Below are 21,591 nucleotides of genomic sequence, written 5' to 3' on the forward strand. Positions count from 1 at the left end.
CAGGTCCAGTGAAATGGTCTTAGTGGTGACAGAGCAAGCCTTTGTTACAAGGAGGATGCCCTACCTCTTGGACAGCTGGCAAAGCTGGGGATGGAATTTTCTGGTGGTAGTTGATGTTGAATTGTTTTTAATTATTTAAAAACTAAAATTTTAGTTTAATATGATTATCTTAAAACCTGGTATTATCTCAGTCATAATCATTAACTTGCTTTCCTATCTTCCTCATTTTTTTGCCCTTTGATTCCCCTCTGGGAGGAGAAAAATGGGGTCTAAATAACTAACTCTTGGACTACTAACTCAGTTCACTAAATGGACTAAAGACGATCAGCCCAGTATGTGTGAATCAGGGTGCTATTAGTAACAGCTGTGTGCCTGTTCAGAATATTGCTGTCACCTCACTGTTTCTGCTGCCTGCTTCTTGAGGATCCTGAGTTGGATGATGTAGTTCACTGGACCATTTTTGGAGCAGTGTTTTACTTTTTAAATCTTTTGATTAAAAATATGGTGCAGTTTTTAAACAAACAAATGGACTGATGTACTTTTGGCTTGGGATGCAGGAATTTCCTACCTAAAACTGCATTGAACCAATAATGACAAAAGAATAAGACCCATGCTTAAATTTAGCAAAAGCTGGAAAAATGAGGACAAAAACCCAAAAGGGTCCAGTTTAGTCAGACGAAATAACAGGATCAAATGTGTGATTGGAGAATGCGCAATAGCACCAGTATGTGGAATTGTTCAAGGACAAGATCCATCACCTCCATGGAGCTGGTTGGGGTGTAACTGTAATTTTGCCATTTCACTTCATGTCTTGAGAACATATTAATAAAATTTATGCCCCAGTTAATTTACTCCAACCATGTGCTTACTTGCTTTGGTCTGATTGCAAATGTGTCCATTTTGTTTCACTTATGTGCACTATACCTTTCTAAATGCTATACTGAATTCTCGGGTGTGTTGCAGAGCACCCTTTCCTCTATTCCTCAGCACTCTGTGCTAGATCCCTGGAAAATGTATTCAAATGCATAACTAAAGTATTAAAGGGCAACAGTAGTTTAGAATATCTTGATCAGTCTGGTTTACAACTGCCAGATATCTTCTACCAAGGTTGTATACAAGAAAAGTAATTCATAATATTAGAAATGTAAGTTATAAGCATGAATTAAAGAATGGAAATTAGTATGTTTAGAAGTGAATGAACTGAAATATTAAAGTTCAGAAATGACACAAACTAGTACAGACCAGATCATTCACTGAGCAGGTCAAATGCCAGTGTGTGCTATTTAAAAGTTGAGAAGTTGTGCATGAAGCCATTTACAAAACTGTTCCAGCACTATAATGGTTAATTAAATTGTGATGCAGACTTTTTTTTTAAAAAAAACAGAATTTTGTATTGTTACTAATATATGGAACCTAATTATTATTGTGGAATATTTTACCACCTACATGTCTGCAGAATCCAATAACATGGAGAGCTGATTGGATTCATTTCTGAAAGACAGGAATGAAAAGATCATTTGCAGGTTAGAAAGCTGTGACCAGTGGGAAACCATAGGGATCGGTGCTGGCGTTCTGGGAGTTCACAATGTATATCATTGCATTTTCTCCTTTTATCCAAATCATTCTGTCCACATTTGCTGATAATGGTGTCAGTGTGAGCCATGAGGAGGATGCAGAAAGGCTTCCGGGGGATAGAGAATAAATAAGGGATGGGTGGTAGAATATAATGTAGAGAAGATCTGGTTATCTATTTTGGTTTTTAAAAAAAAGAGTAGAAAGGTATTTTTTTTAAAGTCCACAATGCAGATTTAGCAAGCAATTAGGAACTCAACCATTACGTTGGTGTTTATTGCTGAAGGATTTGAGATGTCTTGCTCCAGTTATGTACAGCAGTGATAAGGCTGCATCTGGAATATTATGTATGGGTCTAGTCTCCCACTCTCAGAAGAATGATGAACACTGTCTTGCTTTCTTGAATTATTGCCCCTTTTTTTCTTTCCCTCTGCATTTTCTCTCAGTTTACCACTTTCATATACTTTTTATATTTCCATTTATTGTTTCTCACCCTATCTTGCATACTTTTCCTTGTTCGTGGTAATTCATAGAGGAATTTGTAGAGGTATTAGGACTGCTCTAATACCAACCGCTTTGATTCTAAATCTCCTATCTGTCCCTCAATATGAAGTATTGTCCTCATAACTTGGTATGATGCTAAAACCATGCAGAAGAATCTGACCAATAAAAAAAGTGTGTAATTTTTAGTTCTGAAATCAGATTCCATGATCTGTCCTTGGTACCATCCCCATGTGACTCTCTGTTTAATTCTGGATATGAGGTTTTCTTAAAGCTTCAAGGTAGCTTGTTGTACCAAGGGATTAAACTTAGCACAGCTGTCTCATGTGCCACTTCAACACTCACATATGAGTGAACAACAGTAGAATTTGGCCTACAATGGATTATAAGGAGAAGGATCACTTATCGTATGACTTCTGTGAAATAACCTGGGCCATGGTAACATTTCAAGTTGATGAGGCAAAAAATGATCTCTTAAACCAGGAAGTAATATGGCAGCCAACAGATAATGAAGTGTAAAATTTACTGATTACCTCTATCCCTATGTTTGTGAATAGCTAATGGAAAGTAAATTCAGAGGTAGACTGATACTTCATAGGCAAGAGAGTGAAAGGTCATTATAGGTTGATGGAAGTATGAGGTTAAGGTTGCAGTTGAATCAGCTGTGATCTGAATGAGTGCCTAGGTCGCCTATTCCTACTAACTTAATGGTATTGGTTTATTATTGTCACTTGTACCGAGGTACAGTGGAAAAACATGTCTTGCACACCGATCGTACAGGTCAGTTCATTACACAGTGCAGTTACATTGATGTAGTACAGGTAAAAAAACTTGTTTGTCTCAGTAAAGGGTTAAGTAAGGATGTTTGAATCATGATCTTTCAATGTTGAGGATATTCGAGTCTTTTTTTTTAAATATTGCATTCTTCCCAGCCTGAAAGATTGCTGATGACTTCAAATAAGAGTGCTGGATTTTTGCTCCAGCATCTACGTTTGGTTGGTACTTATGTTTTCCTTTCTAGAGATGGGAACAAACTGGACCAAGTACAAGTGGAATGATGCTTATTTTCTGTGCTGTCTGCATACTGTAACCATGCGTATTTTTGGATTCACATTAATTAAAATTTATTATTAATGGAGAGCTTCAGTTTTGAAAAACCTCTTGATATTCAGGGATTGAATGAAGGAAAAATTGGTTTGCTGGAATAATGTTGAATTTGAAACATGATTTTGTGTTTTAGTTGATTCTTCAGCTATAGGGGGTGAATCTGGAATTTGTTGCCACAGTCATTGGATGTATTTAAGGCAGAGATTGATAGGTTCTTGATTGCTAAAGTGGTTAAGGGTTATGGGGAGAAGGCGGGAGAATGGGGTTGGGGAAAATAAATCAGCCATGAGTGAATGGCAGAGCAGACTCGATGGGCCGAATGGCCTAAACCTGCTCCTATATCTTATGGTCTGAAACCTATTCTGTAGGCAAGGGTGATGCAATGACTAATTTGAAGGAGTTTTGCTTCTTTAGAAGCATTTTCCTTCCCTTGTTTCATCTGAGCAATGTCAATTAGCTAATCCCCACTAACAAAATAAGGTGTTGTCTGGTTAAAGGACTTTATTTCCTTCATTATGTAAAAGTGCAAGGTGGCTTTGTGGTCATTTGGCTGGACCTCAGGTGAGATGATGGTGTGACTGTGACAGTTGGTTAAATGGCCAGGGAATGGAGATGTCATTGATTAATGAAGTTTCCTGTCCCTGATTGCTGCACTGGATAAAGATTGTGAGCTGTGATGAGAAGCAAAGCTTTACCAATAAGTGAAACTGATTTTTTTTTTGCTGTTGGTACATGAAATTTTGCTGCAGTTTTACTTTGTTTTATGAGGGAAGGAAGGAGACAAGCAGTCCTAGTTATAAATTGCAAAGTTAAATTAGTGTTGCCAGGTTGATTCTTGCATAATAACACACAAATGTTGCAATTTCTGTATTTAAAATGTTGGTCTGGAAATGGCTGCAGCCTCCATTGCCTTGGCTGGTTAAAGTGGTATTCAACTGAATCATACTACTAGTTGACTTCAGCTGGGCTGTTGCTATTGGACACTTTGGCCACTGGTTAAGGAGAACAAAGGTTCCATGTAGAATCTCCTGTTGAAGTAACACCTGGATATAAATAATGAGGTTTTCAGGCTGAGCTTTACTGTCCTGATGGGTGAGAAAAGTAATTGGGGGGGGGGGGGGGGGGGAAGTAATTAAGGAATGAAGTGAAAATTAAAACTATGTTTTAATTTTTTTAAAATGGATTACAAGTGATAAATAATATGTACATTTATGTAAACACAGATTAATTGCCCAATGTGGTACCAATGCTCTGGCTTGTCTTAAATAGTTCTGAATAGAAGTAATGACGTTACCACTATATTTGATGTCATCTTCATTATCGTATTATGTTCCTCGTTCAGCAATTCACTCCCACACACTTGTACTGCAGTTGCTGACCTGACAGTAAAGTATGTTTTCATTGGTGCATTCATGGAGTTTTTTTTTCCTCTGTAAGCCAGTTCCTGAATGCCATTTAGAAAACAGGTGTTGATTTTATGCTGAAGATTCTCAGGAAGGGTGGCAAAATTATAGGAAATTGGAATGCTTGGTTTTAGTCGAGCAGTTTAGGAGTTAATTAAAGCTCCAGATTCTGTTGCCGAAGAGAATGCTTGTGAGTGTGTGTTTCTGTTCCTGAGAATATTTTGGGTTTGGCTTTGTAGAAGTAATAAAATGCTGAGCCTTCTGTGAGAAAACTGTACTTTGAAGTGGTTTATGTCTCTGGCTGTTTTTTAATATATGAATCTTAATGCCTGATTATCAATCTCCGTTGACATTTTTATCTTCCAGAAATGAGCTTAATGAGCATGGAAAAGTATTGTGGTTCAGTGTTCATATATACGTCAAATGTTCTGTGTGGGAGGGCTGTGTTTATTTCCTGATTCAGTCATCTTCATCCCAGCAGTGCTACTTTTTCCTCACGAATTGTTATTAGTACAGAGTCTGGAGAAAAGACATTGGAATGGAAGACTAAAGGAAATGGATGTTATTTCACTTAAAGAAGGAAGTTGGACAGTGACCAAAACCTTGGCCAAATGGGTAGATTTTAAATTGGATTTTGAAGAAATCATGATGGGTGTTTTTTTGGGGGGGTGGGGGGTTGGTGGTGGTATGATGCTCTAGTTTTTTTATAGGTAGAGTATGTTGTACCACAAATCAGATCTTGAGATGCAAATATAAATGGGTCGCAAAAATTGGGTGGGTTGGAGACCTAGAGAAATTTGATATGAAATTAAAATTTAGTTTGTGGGGAACCAATGTATTGGTGGTTTCACATGTGTGGTGCAAAGATGGATTGCAAATTTTGAAAATTAAGTATGTGGCTCATTTTTAGTAAGAGTTTCTATGCATGGAGGTTAAGATGGGTGGTGTTGTAGTGATTGAATTAAGTGGCCTGATGCTAAATAGGGTATAGAGTTTGTGGCTCACTTTGTGGGGGGGGGGGTTGCTGGGGAGGATGTATTGCAAAATTCTCTATGATCAGGACTAACCTGTTAGTGTGCCTTGGTTCAGTTAGTGGGCATTTTGACTAGTTGTGATTTGTTACTGGAAAGATTATCTGACCCCATGAAAGTATTCAAAGGAACTCTTAAAACCTGATCCCAATTGATTTGCACTGCATATTTTTGAGAAAAAAAAAGTTGCCAAAGATAGTCCAATGGGAATTCCAATTCCATGGTTGCAGAGTTCCATGGCATGGACATATAGAGACACTAGACATAGATGATTTGAGGGAAATGTCAAATACATTTCAGTTTCTTAGTGCAGAAGAAAAATATGGTAAATGGACTCTGGTACTGTCATGGGGTGAATTTTAATTTTACTGAATTTTAATAGGATTGCTTTAAGAAAATGTGGAGATGATGGTTACATGAGTACCATAAGAGGTTAGAAGCCAGAAGAAAGCTAAAATATTTATTACTGCAAGATCAGGCAGAGTATTGTGCTAACACATCTTACAAATGGAAGAAATACATAGTATTCACAAGGTGATTTGTCTGTTAGTTTGTAGTGTAATTGTACAAGATCAGGGAATACGTTGTTGCCTTTTTATTATCATGTTTATCCTTTAAAGTCTAAAATAAAGCAGAAAATGCTGACTTGAGCACTTCTAGTATTTTCTGTCTTATTTCTCATTTTCTCTTCTCAACTTCATAGGCTGCTTTTCCATTTTGAGAGGTGGAGAACAAGGTATAAATTATAAGAAATGAAGGCCTGAATACCTTCGGACCATGTTTGGGGAATGGATTCTAAGAAAGATAGCCTTAAACTCTCTTCTGTCTTCTCTATCACTTGTGTTATCTTCTCGTCATTCACCATCTACTTTGCTCCTTGCCTTAGCTGTGCTGTCACACTTAAGATTCTGCTTTTTATTCACTCATTGTCCAGCTTCTGCTTAATTTCCAGCCTTATTTCCCCAATCTAAGACCACGTCAGATGATTTAATGTTACTATTCTTCTGTATAGCTCTTCTTTAAATGAGAAAGTAATAACATTCAGTCAAGCTTGGTAATTACTGCTCTGTGGTTGAGAGTATTTGTATATAAATATTCTTCTCTGCTTGATTTTTCTGGGGAAATTAGCCTGTTTTATTGGGAGATATTGCTCTATTTTGATTTGAATAAACTGACCAGACAATTTGCTGTGAACTAACTTGATAATGCATGTTGTCAATGCATATTGAAAACTTGTTGCTGGTTTGAATTGGCTCCAAAGTGCATGTCGTACTTTGGTATGAAGGCCCTTCGTACCATTGTTAATCAACAAATATATATTTCATTTGGATGTACGCTGATCAGCTTATAAATGTTTATTTTTGTTCTCTTAAACTTCTGATCAGCATTCAGAAGTTAATTTAGTCAAATGCATTTGATCAGTGAGGACTAATACTTTTCAGGTCTTTGCTATTCCATGAATAAAAGCATTTTGTTGGACAGAAATTTAATTCTTAAAGTAGATTTCATTTGGTATAACAGTGTTAGAGAAGGGGAAGATTCATGGTTTTAAAATTGGTTCTAAAATACAAGGGGGTTCAAGATGGCCTGGTCACACCTGACAAAATCATTTTGTGTTTAGAATTCAGAAGCATTCAAAGTTATTGAAAAAACAATTACAAAATTTAAAAAGAGTTAAGCACTTAGTACTTTTTTCATTTTTCTTGGGGTTCAGTGAGTGTAGGCTCATTCTACTTGATCTCTCTTTATAGAATAACCAACTTGTCCCAGGAATCAAAACAAGTGTATCCTTTTTTTGTTATTTAGATACCAAAACAATATTTGAGTCTCATAAAAAAATAAAAATAAGGTGGGAACATTTTGGGGCAAGTTTGATAAGATGAAGCTGAAAGAGACAACTGCATCTGAGTGAATCGTCTTAAAGGAGGAAATGCTCAGCAAATCAGGCAGTGTCTGTGGGGAGGGAAACAATTAAGTTTCTGGTTAATGAACTTCCATCAGAACCTTTTCCTGCAGTGTTTTTCTTTTTAAAGCTCATGAGATTCTCTTGTTGAAAACAAGGGTGGAGGGGCAAAAGAGTGGGCTTGAAAGAGCATGCAGAAAAAAATCCTGGACTAGTGGATTGTCTTAGAGGTGAGAGAGACACCTTGAAACTTGGTCCAGCCAGTTCTGATGAGAAGCTGAACCAGTTGAGTGCCAATTGCAATTGACTTTAGCAATTAAAAGGTAAAGGCTGCATAAAGGGCAATAAGCAAAATGGGATACAATGCATGTCTTCTGTGTCAACAAAGTGGAGGATATCCAGTTTTTTTTAATGTAATAATGTTTTGGAAAAGATTTGTCCTTAAAACAATTTTTAATTAGTAATGGGTACTAAGCTAACTTGGGTATGATATTGAACCCATGTTCATGAGGAAAATATCCTTAAGTAGTAGTTACTCTTGCTTTTCAAAGTTTCTTTCCTTTTTGGGTCGTTAAGTAAGCTGATTAGTAAATGTGTGGATGACAACAAAATCGGCGATACAGTGAAAAAGATTGTCTAAAGTTAGAAGAGGATCTAGATCCAACTGGGAAATTGGGTAAATGAGTGGTAAATAGAATTTAACTCTGACAAGTGCAAAGGATGCACTGGGAAGTGAAAGCAGGGCAGGACATGCACAGTGAATGGCAGGGCCCTAGACAGCGTTGTAAAACAAAGGGGGTACAAATACATAATTTCCTGAAAGTTGTGACACAGGTAGATAGGTTGATGAAGGTGTTTGGCACACTTAACCTTATCAGTCAGGGCATTGAATACATGAGTTGGGAGGACATCTTACAAGACATTGGTGAGACCACACTTGGAGTATTGTGTGCTTTTCTGGTTGCTATGCTGCAGGAAGGATGTGATTAAGCTAGAGAGGGTGCAGAAAAGATTCACAAAGATGTTCCTCCCCAAGGAGGGTTTGAGTTATAAGGAGAGACTGGATGGACTGGGCTTGTTTTGCATAGATAAGGTGACGGACACAGTCTTTTTCTCAGGGTAGGGGAGTCTAAAACAAGTGCATAGGTTTAAGGTGAGATGGGAAAAATTTTAAGGGGACATGAGGGGCAAGTCTTTCACAGAGGGTGGTGGGTAAATGGAACGAGCTGCCAGAGAAAGTAGTAGAGGCGGGTAAAATTACAAAGTTTAGAAAACATTTGGGTGGGTACATGGGTAGGAAAGGTTTAGAGATTTGGGCCAAGCCCTGGCAAATGGGACTAGCTCAAGTAGGCACCTTGGTTGGCATGTAAGAGTCTCTTTTCATGCTGTATGATTCCATAATGAAGGAATTGAAGGAATCTGTGAGGTTGTAGGATTGTTATATGCAGAGAGGTTAAGCAAATTGGGCCTATACTGTCCTGCGTTTCGAAGAATGAGAGGTGATCTCATTAAACGTGATGATATTTTCCTCGGCTGGGGATGCTCAAAATAGGCAAGACGGTCTCAAAGTAATGGGTCGACCATGGAGGAGTGAGATTAGAAGAAACTTCAGTTGTGAATTTTGGAGCTTGTGATCATATTGGAAAGTGGAGTGGGCACAAGGGCACAAATGGCTCACTTCTTGATACATTGTGTAACTTTTTTTTAAGCAATATGTAGTTCCACTGATTTTAGTTGGTTGATTTCACACTGAAGTATTGTGATACAACATATTGTGTAAGATTTTGTAGTAGTTTCAGATCCTTGCTAAATACTAATGTTCTCTTGCATCTGTTTCAGTACATGATTCATAACCCTGTTGTGAATTTGGGGAAAAGAAAAAATTCTGGTTCAGCTGAGGGAAAACCATCAAAAAAAACAAAAGGAAATGTGGACCCGAACAAAGAGACGACCAAAAAACGGAAAAGTGGCAATAAAGATAAGATTCCTCTTAGTCCACCTTTGAGCCCAACATTATGGGGACATGTACATGTGAAAAAGACTATGAATGGTACTGATAGGGCATATAGTCCCAAAAGATCTCCAGAACAAGAACTGGAAGAAGTCATGAAGATTGTAACTCCAACCAAGCTGAACACAAATTTCCACATTCCCAAAAAGGGCTCCGGTGCTGCCCGGAATTTAAAAAAGCTACAAACTAAGGATAAAATGAACAAAAAGGAGAGATCAAAGAATAAGAACAAGTTGCTTAATGGGCAGAAATCACCAGGGAACAGCAAATCTCCAAAAAAGGGGCTGAAAACTCCAAAGACAAAAATGAAGCAGATGACACTTTTTGAAATGGCAAAATCAAGTACTTCAAAGTCAGGAAAGACGCAGAAAGGTGTTGGAGGGGCATCGAGATCTGTGACTAAGCCTCAGAAATATTTGCCACCCTTAGCTTTACAATTCCTTCGATATTTCAAAGATAACAAAGGAAAAGAGGAGAAAAAGGGTGCAGTTTCTGCATTCGTTACTCGGGTGGCTAAAGTGCTTTCTGCTGAAGATCGTGCTCGTCTACCGGAGGAAGTCAGAGATCTTGTGCAGAAACGATATGAGATATTGGAACATAAGAGGAAGTGGGCATTGATGACCTTGGAAGAGCGAGCAGATTATCACAAGAAAAAACGTGAAGAGCTGAGGGTAAGGCTGAAGCAAAAGGCCAAAGAACGGCGAGAGAAGGAAATGCAATTAAAATTAGAGAAACAGAAGAGGTTTGAAGATCAGACTCTTGTAGGAAAGAGTTTACCTGCACTAAAGCTAGTTGATACACCAGAAGGCCTCCCAAACACCCTTTTTGGCGATGTTGCTATGGTAGTTGAGTTTCTCAGCTGTTATGCTGGTCTGCTAATGCCAGATGATCAATATCCAATCACAGCAGTTTCCTTGATGGAAGCACTCACCTCTGAAAAGGGAGGTTTCCTCTATTTGAACAGAGTATTGTTGATCCTCCTTCAAACTTTGCTACAGGATGAAATTGCAGAAGACTATCGAGAACTAGGCATGAAGCTGTCTGAAATCCCACTCACTTTGCACTCCGCTTCAGAGTTGGTTCGGCTCTGCATGCGCAAGTCTGATGTGCAGAATGAAAGTGAAATGTCAGAAACTAATGATGATTGTAAAGACTCTGTAGGATTTGAAGACAATGAAGTTGCAGATGAATTTCTAGATAAGTTGGAAACTGCTGAGTTCTTCGAACTGACCCCGGAAGAAAAAGTGAAGATTCTAACAGCACTCTGCCATCGGATTCTGATGACTTATTCAGTTCAGGATCACATGGAGGACTTGCAGCATAAATCTGCAGAACTTTGGAAAGAGAGGCTAGCCATGCAAAAAGAGGAGAATGACCGGAAAAAGGCTGAAAAGCTGAAGAAAAAGGAAATGGAGGCAAAAAAGAGAGAGCCAGAAAATATTAAAATGGGTGACAAGAAAAAAGAGAAGAAGGAATTTGATAAAAAGCTAGAGGCAGACAAAGGTGGAAATGATCTGTTGGTGGATGTCAATGGCAGTGAAGATCTCATTAGTGCCATTAAAAGCAGGCGGCAAATGGCAATGCAAGCAAAAAAGGAGAAGGAGGAACGGGAAAAGCAGGAGAAAGAGAGAATGGAAAAAGAAGTGGAGGAAGAGAAAATTCGCAAGCAAAAAGCAGCAGCTGAGAAGGCTTTCCAGGAGGGAATTACAAAATCTAAACTTGTCTTGCATAGATCACCGTTGGGCACCGACCGCAACCATAATAGGTATGTGATTTCATCTTCCAAGAAAGCAAAATTTATTTTCTGACTTTTCACAGGGCTTTTATTATTATTTTCATAGCACCATTTTGTAGTGTGGGTCAGGTAGCCCATTGGATATTTGCAAACGTTGTGTTCAGTCTGACTAGTTGAGTTTTACTTGACTGGTGATCAATTGTGAACACATCCAGATTCCGGTGCTGTTTTATTAATGTGAAAAGATCGATAGTATGTTGCCGCAACATGAGATTTTTACAGCTCGGCAAAATGTTCAGTTGGCCATTGGTTGGTTGGGTAGGCGGTCACTAAGATGTGCAGCCACCTGACCCACTGTATGAAGACACTTAAAATCTCCAGTCTCCAGATAGGATGTTCTAATTGGACCGTAATTTCTTTGGCAGACCCAACACTGATGACTTGAAAGGGGCTTCTGGGGATTATGGAGGAAGTGGATAAACAGAAGGCCTTAAGTTTTTTTTTCATGGGGCATGGAGCAACATCCCTCAAACAACCAAAATGATGTGTTTTTTTTTCTGATCTTAGATCCAGTTTCCAGAATGTTGGCCTTGGCAGGGCAGAGCATGGGATGCACCTTTCCTCCTTTAACCAGTTTAAAAATGACAGCTAGACCTTGCTGGCCTATTAAAACATTGTTGTTAATAGAAAAATATTGTTCAAAAGGTGGTTTCTTTTTGCAGTTATTTTGGACTTGGTAAACTAGATTGGCTTTCCACCCATTGTGGATAGATAGTTTTAGATTTTTGATCTAAAATCTGGGGGAAATTTGTTAAATATTTAATCTGGTTTCTTCTGGATTGTGTAAATGTTGTGCAATAGTTTCTTGTGTGATTATGGTTTTATTGCGTTTGACTGTGGTGAGATCTTAAGTTTAAAACTAATTCTTTAAAGCTGAAATTTCGCCATAGTGGAAATTATTGGATATGTGGTCCTGCAGTAACCAAGTGTGATACTTTTATGCAGGTTCTGGCTATTTTCTGACCTGGTACCTGGACTGTACGTAGAGAAGGGTTGGGTCCACGACAGTATTGATTACAGCTTTACCCTTCCAGAAGAATATGCACGCCATGAAGAAGACCCAGACTCTAAAAGTAAGTCTTCAATCATTATTATTACACACAGCTTAAATAAATACCTCGTTCATTCAGCAGGCAAAACAATTACTGACAATGTGCCAGAATACTTAATACTGGCAACCCCTGTATTATGGAGAGGTTGTTTTCCGAGAAAATGGTCTGTATTGTGATTGTTTTTTTCCATGATGCAAACCCCCAATTTACCATTGAATGCCATGTTATAAGATGCACTCCTACAAGATGTTTTTCTCTCATATTAAGCCACTTTATCAGTAAAGTGACCCACTTTGTTATTTAACAGCAGTGACTAACATTAGACTCAGGATGGACATCTTGTGGATTAGGAAACTGTTTGGAAAGTGGGGATATCAGAGAAAGGGATGGGATTTGAGGATCGGGATTCGTGGGAGAAAGGTGGTGTGGGAGAAGTTCGGGGCGTGATGGGTTAAAGCGCAGTGACTTAGTGGAAGTGGAGTAAAGGCCGATGTAAGAACTGGCCATGGCTACTGCAGCTCCCTACAATGCAGTCCCTCAGAGAAAATACCTTACAGATAAAATGTGTGGCAATACCACATCCTGAGATGTCCTTTTACATGTTGGACGAGAGAGGGCATGACAAAGGAGGGACTTGACTGTGACAGCCAACCTAGTTGACACTGTTGTCAGATCCAAATCTTACTGCCCCACAGAATTGAGTGACTAAAAATAAAAAGTGACAAAATGTGTTGCTTTCACACTTTGTATTTGTTCTCTCACACACACTGACACATTCTGTAATGAGTGAATTTTATTCCCCATGTCAAATTTTTGGGTAGTGATTTATGAATTCCAGAAGGGGAATTTCTGTTACCCAAACTGTTGTAATATGGGGTCTCTTGTACTATATTAATTAGGTCATAGTAAAGTAGAAGTCTGAAAGTCCAAAGGATTCAGGTCCTGGCTAGATCAATGCTAAGTGAAGTAGATCAAAAATTCCCATGTGGATACTAAAGTCAGTCTCCTCAATGGTGAAAGAGGAGAAATAGCAGGAATTGAGAACCGGATCGTGCTTGGTTATTCTTCCCATCCTCCTTTTCAGCTTGAGTGGTGGATTCTCCTTGTGTAGGGTATTGAAGGATTACTAGCACTTGAATTCCTTTCCTGACATCAACTGGTGGTTTCATGGGCAGAGGAGGAAAGATGACAGGCCTATAAATTTGAAATGTATCAATTGCATTGCTGGTGTGAACATCTGGGTAGATTTGGGGAAATAGTATAGCTGAGCAATAGTGAAACTACTCATTATCTGTATAGAAAGTAGCAAAACTTTTAGCAATCAATCTCGTCATTGTGTTTTTCTTGTCTGACTTTGTCAGACTTGTTTGTTTACATTAATTGTGAAGAATGCTGCAGTGGAGCCTTTTGCAGATGGAGATTACAGGTCAAGAGACACAATACATTTGGCATTTAAAATTTTTGTGCTTTTTGTTTATATTCTATAAATATAGCTTTTTTTGTTCAGTCTCGTCTCGTATTCCATGCAAGAGGACCAATGTCTGAGTTTTGTTCTTTGCTTGTCATTTTTTTGGGGGGGGGTGGTGGTGGGGTGAGATTGAAGGAGAGGAAAATGAGCAAAATTATGTGTGTGATGCTAATTTCATTTTGGCAGGTCAGTGGATGGGTAATGTAAGAAAGGGAAAACTTCACACTAGTGTTGTTGGGAGTGTGGGAAAGACCTTCACTCTGTTTTAAATGTAACGTGGCCTCTTTAACAAGTTTTCCTTGCTGAGGTACCTGAGATTAAATCAGTTTATGGGCAGTGGCTTCTATGATTTGCACTTAATTATTTTTGGTTAATTAGGTAAAAGGTGTAATATTTTAGAATGGTGTATCTTGTTTAAAAACTAATTATATTAACGTTCTAAAATTAAGAGTGATAACATCATTCATCTGAACCTCTGGAATATGTTTACCTTTTAGGCAATGATGATGACAGCATTGCTGAGAGCAGCTTTAATGATGGTGGCCACCAGGGGTCCTCCTATACAGCAGAAATTTGCATTGAAACCACTGTGCCTAAGCAAGGACAGAATCTATGGTACTTTCCGGTTTTACACCTTTATTTAGTTTCAACAGTTTAATGTCCAATGTTGTGAATAAATGAATAGTTTCAGAAAATTTTTCAAAATCAATTTTAATCTTAAATTCTATACTTTTACTTTAAAGACCAGTAGGGTTATCATTTTGCCAGTAATGCCCTTGTGACAAGCAGGAATGTGGGCTGGGGCTTGGGTCTTTGGAGCGGTAATTGCTTAGTTTGCCTGGATGCTGATTGGGAACAGGATTCAGCCTGAAATGTGGTTCTTCCCTGGTCAGATAACATGCTTTACATACTGTGTGGACTCCGATGTGAGCAGAGTGCTGGAGAAAAAGCACCTTAAATTACCCCTAAGAAGTTGATGTGAGCAACTAAGAAAAACTTTAACTAATTTGTGGTTTCAAGAGTGTAGTTGCTCTACCATCTCTGAGCCAGTTTTCATCCTTCTTGAATTTATGAAGTTGTGATGTACCTTTTTCATTTTGGGGAAATGTGGAAAATGTGCTTATTATTAGAGCAAAGCTAAAAGGATATTCTTAGGCTCTTTTGTACCATAGGATGTGTGGCACAGAAACCAACCATTTACCCTAACTAGACTATTGATTGCATTAATACATCTCCTGAGCCAACCTCTGTCTTTACCACTACAAGCTTTGGGGATGATCCTAGTCATACATTGCAGAAACAGGCCCTTCAGCCCAACTGGTTAATGCCGACCATGATTCCCATTTGTCAGCGTTTGGCCCATATCCCTCTAAACCTTTCCTATCCATGTACCTCTCCAAGTACCTTTTACACGTTGTTAATGTATCTGCCTCAACCACTTCATCTGGCAGCTCATTCCATATACTGACCACCCTCTGGGTGGAAAAAGTTGCCCCTCAGGTTCCCATTAAATCTCTCCCCTCTCACCTTGAAAACCTAAGCCCTCTAGTTTTTGATTCCCAATCCTGGGAAAAAGACTATGCGCATTGACCCTGTCTGTGCCCCTCATGATCTTATACACATCTATAAGATCACCCCTCATTCTACGCTCCACTGGGGGGGGGGGGGGGGGGGGCGGGGGAGAAAAGTCCCAACCTGCTCAACCACTCTCCATAACTCAGTTCCTCGAGTCCCAGCAACATCCTTGTAAGTCTCCTCTGCACTCTTAACAGCTTAATGGTGTATTTCCTATAGCAAGGCGACCAAAACGGAACACAAATATTCCCAATGTGGCCTCACCAACGTCTTCTACAACTGCAACATAACATCCCAACTTCTATACTCAGTGCCCTGACTGATGAAGGCCAGCATGCCAAAAGCTGTTTTCAGCACCCTGTCTACCTGCAATGCCATTTTCAGGGAATCATGTACTTGTGCTTCCAGGTCCCTCTGTTCTACAGCACTCTCTGTTGACTGTGAATGTTCCACCCTGATTTGTCTTCCAAAATGCAACACCACACACTGAATTAAACTCCATTTGCCATTCCTCGGCCCACTTACCCAGCCAATCAAGATCCCTCTGAATCCTGATAACCATCTTCACTGTCAGCAACACTACCTATTTTAATGCCATCTGCAAACTTACTAACCATGCCTTGTATATTCTCATCCAAATCATTGATAAGGATGACATACAGCAATGAGCCTCGCACCAACCCTGGGGAGCACCACAGGTCATGGGTCTTTAAATCTCAGCGGTCATTAAAACTTGAACAAATTTTCTTTCTGAAGTCCCTCACCTGAGTTTAGAATTTCTCCATTGCTGTTTAATTACATTTCTTATCATTTGTACGCTATACATTGTTTGCCTGCTTAATACAGTTTAATTTTAAGTGTTTTGGCATCCTACTGCCCCTTTTATTTTTCCATCTCCTCGGACTCGTAAACCTAATTATCACTTTTCATGGGGTTGTCCTACAAGTGCCATGCTATATGATTGCTTGAGGTACTTTCTTAAATTTCTTGTTACAGCTTTTTGATTGCTTTTTTGTTTGGTTTTTACAGTCTTGTCAGCTTTCTCCTAGGGAGTTAGAGCATTCATCTATTTTCTTTTAAGGTATTTGCCCACTATTTCTGATGTGTATATGCTTGCTTTCCATCTCTGAAGATGTTAGTTAGTGGGACTATGATTTATCCACAGGTTTGTGTGTGACACCCAGAAGGAGCTTGATGAGCTCCTGAATTGCCTTCATCAGCAAGGTGCCAGAGAGAGTGCGCTGAAAGAACGACTTCAGAAAAAGTAAGTCCTCTTTTAAAAGTTCCATGAAACTTGTTTTATGTTTTGAAAAAAGATTCTGTTTCCTCTTAATTTGCATTTTATGTACTTTGCCATTATTGCACTTGTTTTCTTTGTACTAATAGTCTTGCTGAATGACCTGGCTGAGATTTTAAGTGCTACTGATTAGTTGTTGTCTTTGGACAGATAATGAAGCTCAAACCAGGATGCGAACTTTTTCTAATGATCATCACTGTTAACCTTTCTGAAGAATTCCAGAGCTGTTGAAATTCTTTCCCCACATTATCTGCTGCCCTAGGTCCATGGCTCCTGCGGAATGTGGTTCCTTACTTTCCAACACACCATCAACATGACTTCAGTCTGTTTGATTGAAAGTGGCTGTTCTTAGCTGAGTCCATTTCTCCCTCGCATGTTCATTTTACAATTTGCTCGCATGTTCATTTTACAATTTGACTAAGTGATTGAGAATTTTAGTTCATTTCCCCACCTCAGATCTCGTTAGAGTACTTTGACTAACTTTAGCACCTTAATATGGCTTCTGGATGTTACAAAACTAGGGAGAGACAGAAAACTGGGATTTTCCTGTTCTGAGGTGCAGCATTAGACACATTTTACCAGCTAGGTTGTGAGGCTGGCTGCTGCACATTGAGAAGCAGATTTACACTTCAACTTACTGGGATATTTCTGATTACTGAATACAGGGTTATGATTAAGTACGTACCTTGGTTGAATTTGCAGATTTTTGCTTGTGAATGGTATGTGCTACTGTCTGTCCTCAAGTAATCTTGTTTTTCTAATTGGCCACTCCAAGCCTTTGTGAAAATGCTGCACTACATTCCTGTAATAAATTTTGAACAATATAATGTTTTTGATTCCTTTCTTGTTATTTTTGATGATGATTTCAAGGTCACCCCTCTCCCCCTGTGATTTGTTGGTAACCTTTGCTAAAACTCCAAGAATTGGATATGACAGTGATATAAAACAACTGAATGAATCTGCACAGTTGAAGTGGTAGGCTCAATCCCATGGAAGTATATTCACATCTGATTAGGTTTTGTTCTCTTATAATATTAGGATGGAAGCTCTCCTCTGGTGTCAAATTAATTTGTTAACAATTTTATTTAAGAAACCTTTTCAATATAACAAAGTAGTTTGAATGGTTTTTTTTAAGAAAAAAGGTTGTATTTATTCAGAATAGAATCATAAGTCATACAGCATGTAAGCAGGCCTCTTGGCACAACCGGTCTATGCCAACAGAGATGCCCATCTAAGCTTGTCTGATTTGCCCATGTTTGGCCCATATCCCTCTAAACCTTTCCCATCCATGTACCTGTCCAATATTTTATACCAATAAACATTTCAAAAGAACCTCATTAGTTTAAAAATTAGTCATTGTTGTAATCTGGGGAATGTCCAATAAGCTGTCTCAAAGTAATGTGATACATGTCCTTAAGGATTCCTTGTAGGTTTGATTGATGTTTAGGGAATACATATTAGAGGACTCTAGGGTCACTAATTAGTTAGGAGTATCTGAGTCTGCAAAGGGAAATAGACTAATTAATCATGGGCAATAACGTGTTAGATGGAATATAAAGTGGGGGAAAAAAATTGGAGGCTATTCAATGGGAATAGGAATTAATATTTTTTATAGGTGGCTGGAGCAAGGGGGTCAAGAAATTTAGCCAATTTACATGCAGATGCAATTAAGGTGCAATTCTAAGGTCCTACAGACAAGGTATTAAGATGGTTACTTGCTTTGAAAGAGGTGTTTTGGTTTATTGATGAAATTGATGATACATGTTGCAATTTTTAAAAAGTGACTTATTTTTTATAGATATCAAGATATTCTTCATTCACTCCACTTTGCACGGAAACCAAACCTTGGCCTGAAGTCCTGTGACGGCCATCAGGAACTCCTCAACTATCTCCGAACAGACCTGATTGAGGTGGCAACCCGACTGCAAAAGGGAGGGCTGGGATACATGGACAAATGTGATGAATTTGAGGAGCGGGTGAGTAACCACATAGACATACTAGTGTACTCAGCAAGGTGGTGTTTGTATGACCAGCAGTATTATGCATGGATGTCAGCATGCTGTTAATGATCAATCATCCAAAATCATTGAACTGTTTCCCAGCAAATTATCACTAATAAAATTGCTGATTCCTCTACCAGTTTAGTGTTAAAATTGTTTTCTTAATTTTACCCTTTCTTCTTGATAAAACAGTTTGGTCTCTACCCTGCAAAATGCAGACATTCAAAACTAAAGATGTGTATTTCCACTCCTTGTTAAGAGTATTTCATCAGGCTTTAAAGTAACAATTTGCCTTTTTCATTTTTAAAATTGAGATTATGAACTCTTCTTAACCTTGTGAGTTTTTTTTATTTTTCTTCCAACAGTGATGTCATGGACTGATAGCTTCCTTCTGTGCTATTAGTTTCTATAACATTTTAGCCAAGAATGGTGCCTTCAAAAAGTCTGTCCTTTGTGGAGTGGTGGTCCCCTTCTGGATTACATCACTGGTTCTCTTCCTGGTGACAGATTATTTTCCCCCAACACAAGAATACCAATACCAATTGTTTGTGCTAGTGCTCAGCTATTGGTTTTGTATCATCAATGATAACTATTCACTTAACTGATTTCCAGCTTTGTGGCTGGGGTATGAACAGCTTTGCAATACAATGGGTTAAAAATGAATTGCTTTATAATTCCCAACTTCCAACTCAACCTGGTTAGACGGAATTTAAATTAGTTGTCTGCATGCTATGGGTGCTTATATGAAATATTAAGGCACAACCAACCGTATTATCGTGGACATGAGCTCATTGTCCGATTTGAGCATAAATGGCGCCTGGATTAACCAAATTATGGGAAATGGCAAAATAGTACACTGTGGGAGTAAGAGTGCCTGCTGAGATTAGAACAGAGATGTTAAAGAACAATGATAATGTGTACATTAATTTTTTTTAAACATCCTCAGACTGAGCTCAAAATTAAGACTGAAAGCAGTTAAGCATATTATGTGCATACAGTGTGGTTAGTTGCCTGATAAACTTGGTTAAATTTTATTCTGCTGAGACACATCTAATGGTGAAAGTGGGATTAGGCTAACTTGATGTAAAGGACAAAAATTAAAACTGCAAATGCTGGAAATTTGAAACAAAACAAAACAAAATGCTGGAAACGCATAGCAGATCAAGCACCATCTGTAATCTGAAACATTAACAAAGTTAATACTTAGACTTAAGTCTTTTCCCTTTCTCTGTTCTGATGAAGGGTCTTCAACCTGAAACGTTAACTCTTTCCAGAATTGTTTTTCGAAATGATATTCTCCAAATAAAGAATTGGGGATTGGAGCAGCATGGTTTTGATTAGCTCTTCATAAACTGGGAGGCACCTTCTTGGCATTGCAAGTGGCATAGCATAGGGAGCTTATCCAACATCACATAGCCTTCTGAGCCTTGCTAGGTATTTCTCCCTGCTCTAATCCTTTTTTTTTCTGTCTCCCATCAAACAGTTTCCAAGCTCATTTAACCAGTGAGATCAACTGTTCTTCTCTCACTTCAAAAGAATGGAATCAACAGAAAATGCTGGAATTCTCGGCAGGTCAGGCAGCATCTTTGGAGGCTGAAGCAAGTTGATGTTTCTTGATGATGTTTGAAAGATCATGGTCCTGAGACGTGACTCTTTTCCTCTTTGCAGATGCTGCCTGACCTGAGTAGTTACAGCATTTTGAATTTTTATTTTGGGTTTTCAGCATCTGGGATACTTTGCATTTGTAGGGATAAGGTAAAGCTAGGATCAAATATTCCCATATTGGAGTAAACAGCTGTACCTTGTTCTGTGGCTCTCATAAGAGGTGCAGCCAGTGGTTAGTCAATGTGGTATATTTACTGTCATTGAAATAGGGCTTTTGGGTAGATGGGGAGGGGTGAAGGTGGGAAGGAAAGAAAAAATAAGTCTTTATAATGCTGATGATATACACAGGAAGAAAGTAGTTAATGTTTACATTCATGCCATTATTTCAAAGAGCAGTACTGTGTAGAGCTATTTATGAAGCTCAGTCAGGTGACTGCCGAGAAACTGGGAGCCCCAGTTGGTGAGGACCAATTGTTAAATCAGAACTCTTCCTGCTCTTTTTCTAACCATTATGCCAAGTTGCATTGCTTGTTTCTTTACACCTCAGTGGAATGTTATGTGCTACGTAATATTTGCTGTCAAGTGCATTTGCATGATGTGGAATTGAAGTTTGTGCCATTTGGGCAATACTGCAGTTAAGAGCCAAGTTGAGGAGGTGGAAGTAATTTCAATGTTTGAATTGCTTCCTAATCTTTTATGGTTTGCTAGGTGCGCTCGATGGATGATCTGAAGGATTTGGGAGAGTGCGTGATCACACTTCAGGAGTGTATAATAAAGAAATTTCTGCAAGGTTTTATGGCCCCTAAGCAGAAGAAAAAGAAGGCAGGTGAGGAAGCAAAAGTGGAGGAAGTGGATGAGGAAAAGAAAATGGCTGAAGAGGCTAAGGTAAGTTGTGAAGTTTCACTCTTTCTGGAAAATGTTTGATTGGGGCATAGTTAATACAAACATCACTCCAAGTATTCTGCTTACTTTGAAGGCATAACAATTAATGATGTGCTTTCTCCAGGGTTATAAACCCACAGACCTAACCTTCATTAGTAGCCTTGTCTTTTGCTTCCTGAACGTTGTATTTTGGACGTGACTTCCAAAAGCCCTTCTTTATCACCTCTGTCTCTTGTTTTGAGACATTCCTTAAAACCTACTACTTTGGGCATGCTAAAGGATCCTTCTGACACACTGTCAGTTTTTCTGTGGTTATGCTTTTGTGAAGCTCCTTTGCACATTATATTGTATTGAAGAGGCAACTTTATCTATCTATTATTTATTTTTGC

The 21,591-nt window shown here is 38.7% G+C and overlaps 1 protein-coding gene across 2 annotated transcripts in view; it reads left to right on the forward strand.

Annotated features, from left to right (window-relative positions):
• Positions 1 to 21,591, forward strand: part of baz1b (bromodomain adjacent to zinc finger domain, 1B) — a 64,452-nt gene that overhangs the window by 17,348 nt on the left and 25,513 nt on the right. Inside the window, exons 1-7 of one of the 2 annotated variants that reach the window (XM_052035626.1) lie at positions 4,631 to 4,773; positions 9,357 to 11,293; positions 12,269 to 12,396; positions 14,341 to 14,458; positions 16,584 to 16,682; positions 18,514 to 18,691; positions 21,029 to 21,205. In XM_052035626.1, coding sequence (XP_051891586.1) covers positions 4,768 to 4,773; positions 9,357 to 11,293; positions 12,269 to 12,396; positions 14,341 to 14,458; positions 16,584 to 16,682; positions 18,514 to 18,691; positions 21,029 to 21,205 — 2,643 coding nt within the window. In that variant the 5' untranslated portion in view covers positions 4,631 to 4,767. Of the gene's footprint in view, positions 1 to 4,630; positions 4,774 to 9,356; positions 11,294 to 12,268; positions 12,397 to 14,340; positions 14,459 to 16,583; positions 16,683 to 18,513; positions 18,692 to 21,028; positions 21,206 to 21,591 lie in introns of those variants that run through there. The other variant, XM_052035625.1, reaches the window with a different exon arrangement.

Source organism: Pristis pectinata, chromosome 21 (genome assembly GCF_009764475.1).
Source record: "Pristis pectinata isolate sPriPec2 chromosome 21, sPriPec2.1.pri, whole genome shotgun sequence".
Lineage (NCBI taxonomy): Eukaryota > Metazoa > Chordata > Chondrichthyes > Rhinopristiformes > Pristidae > Pristis > Pristis pectinata.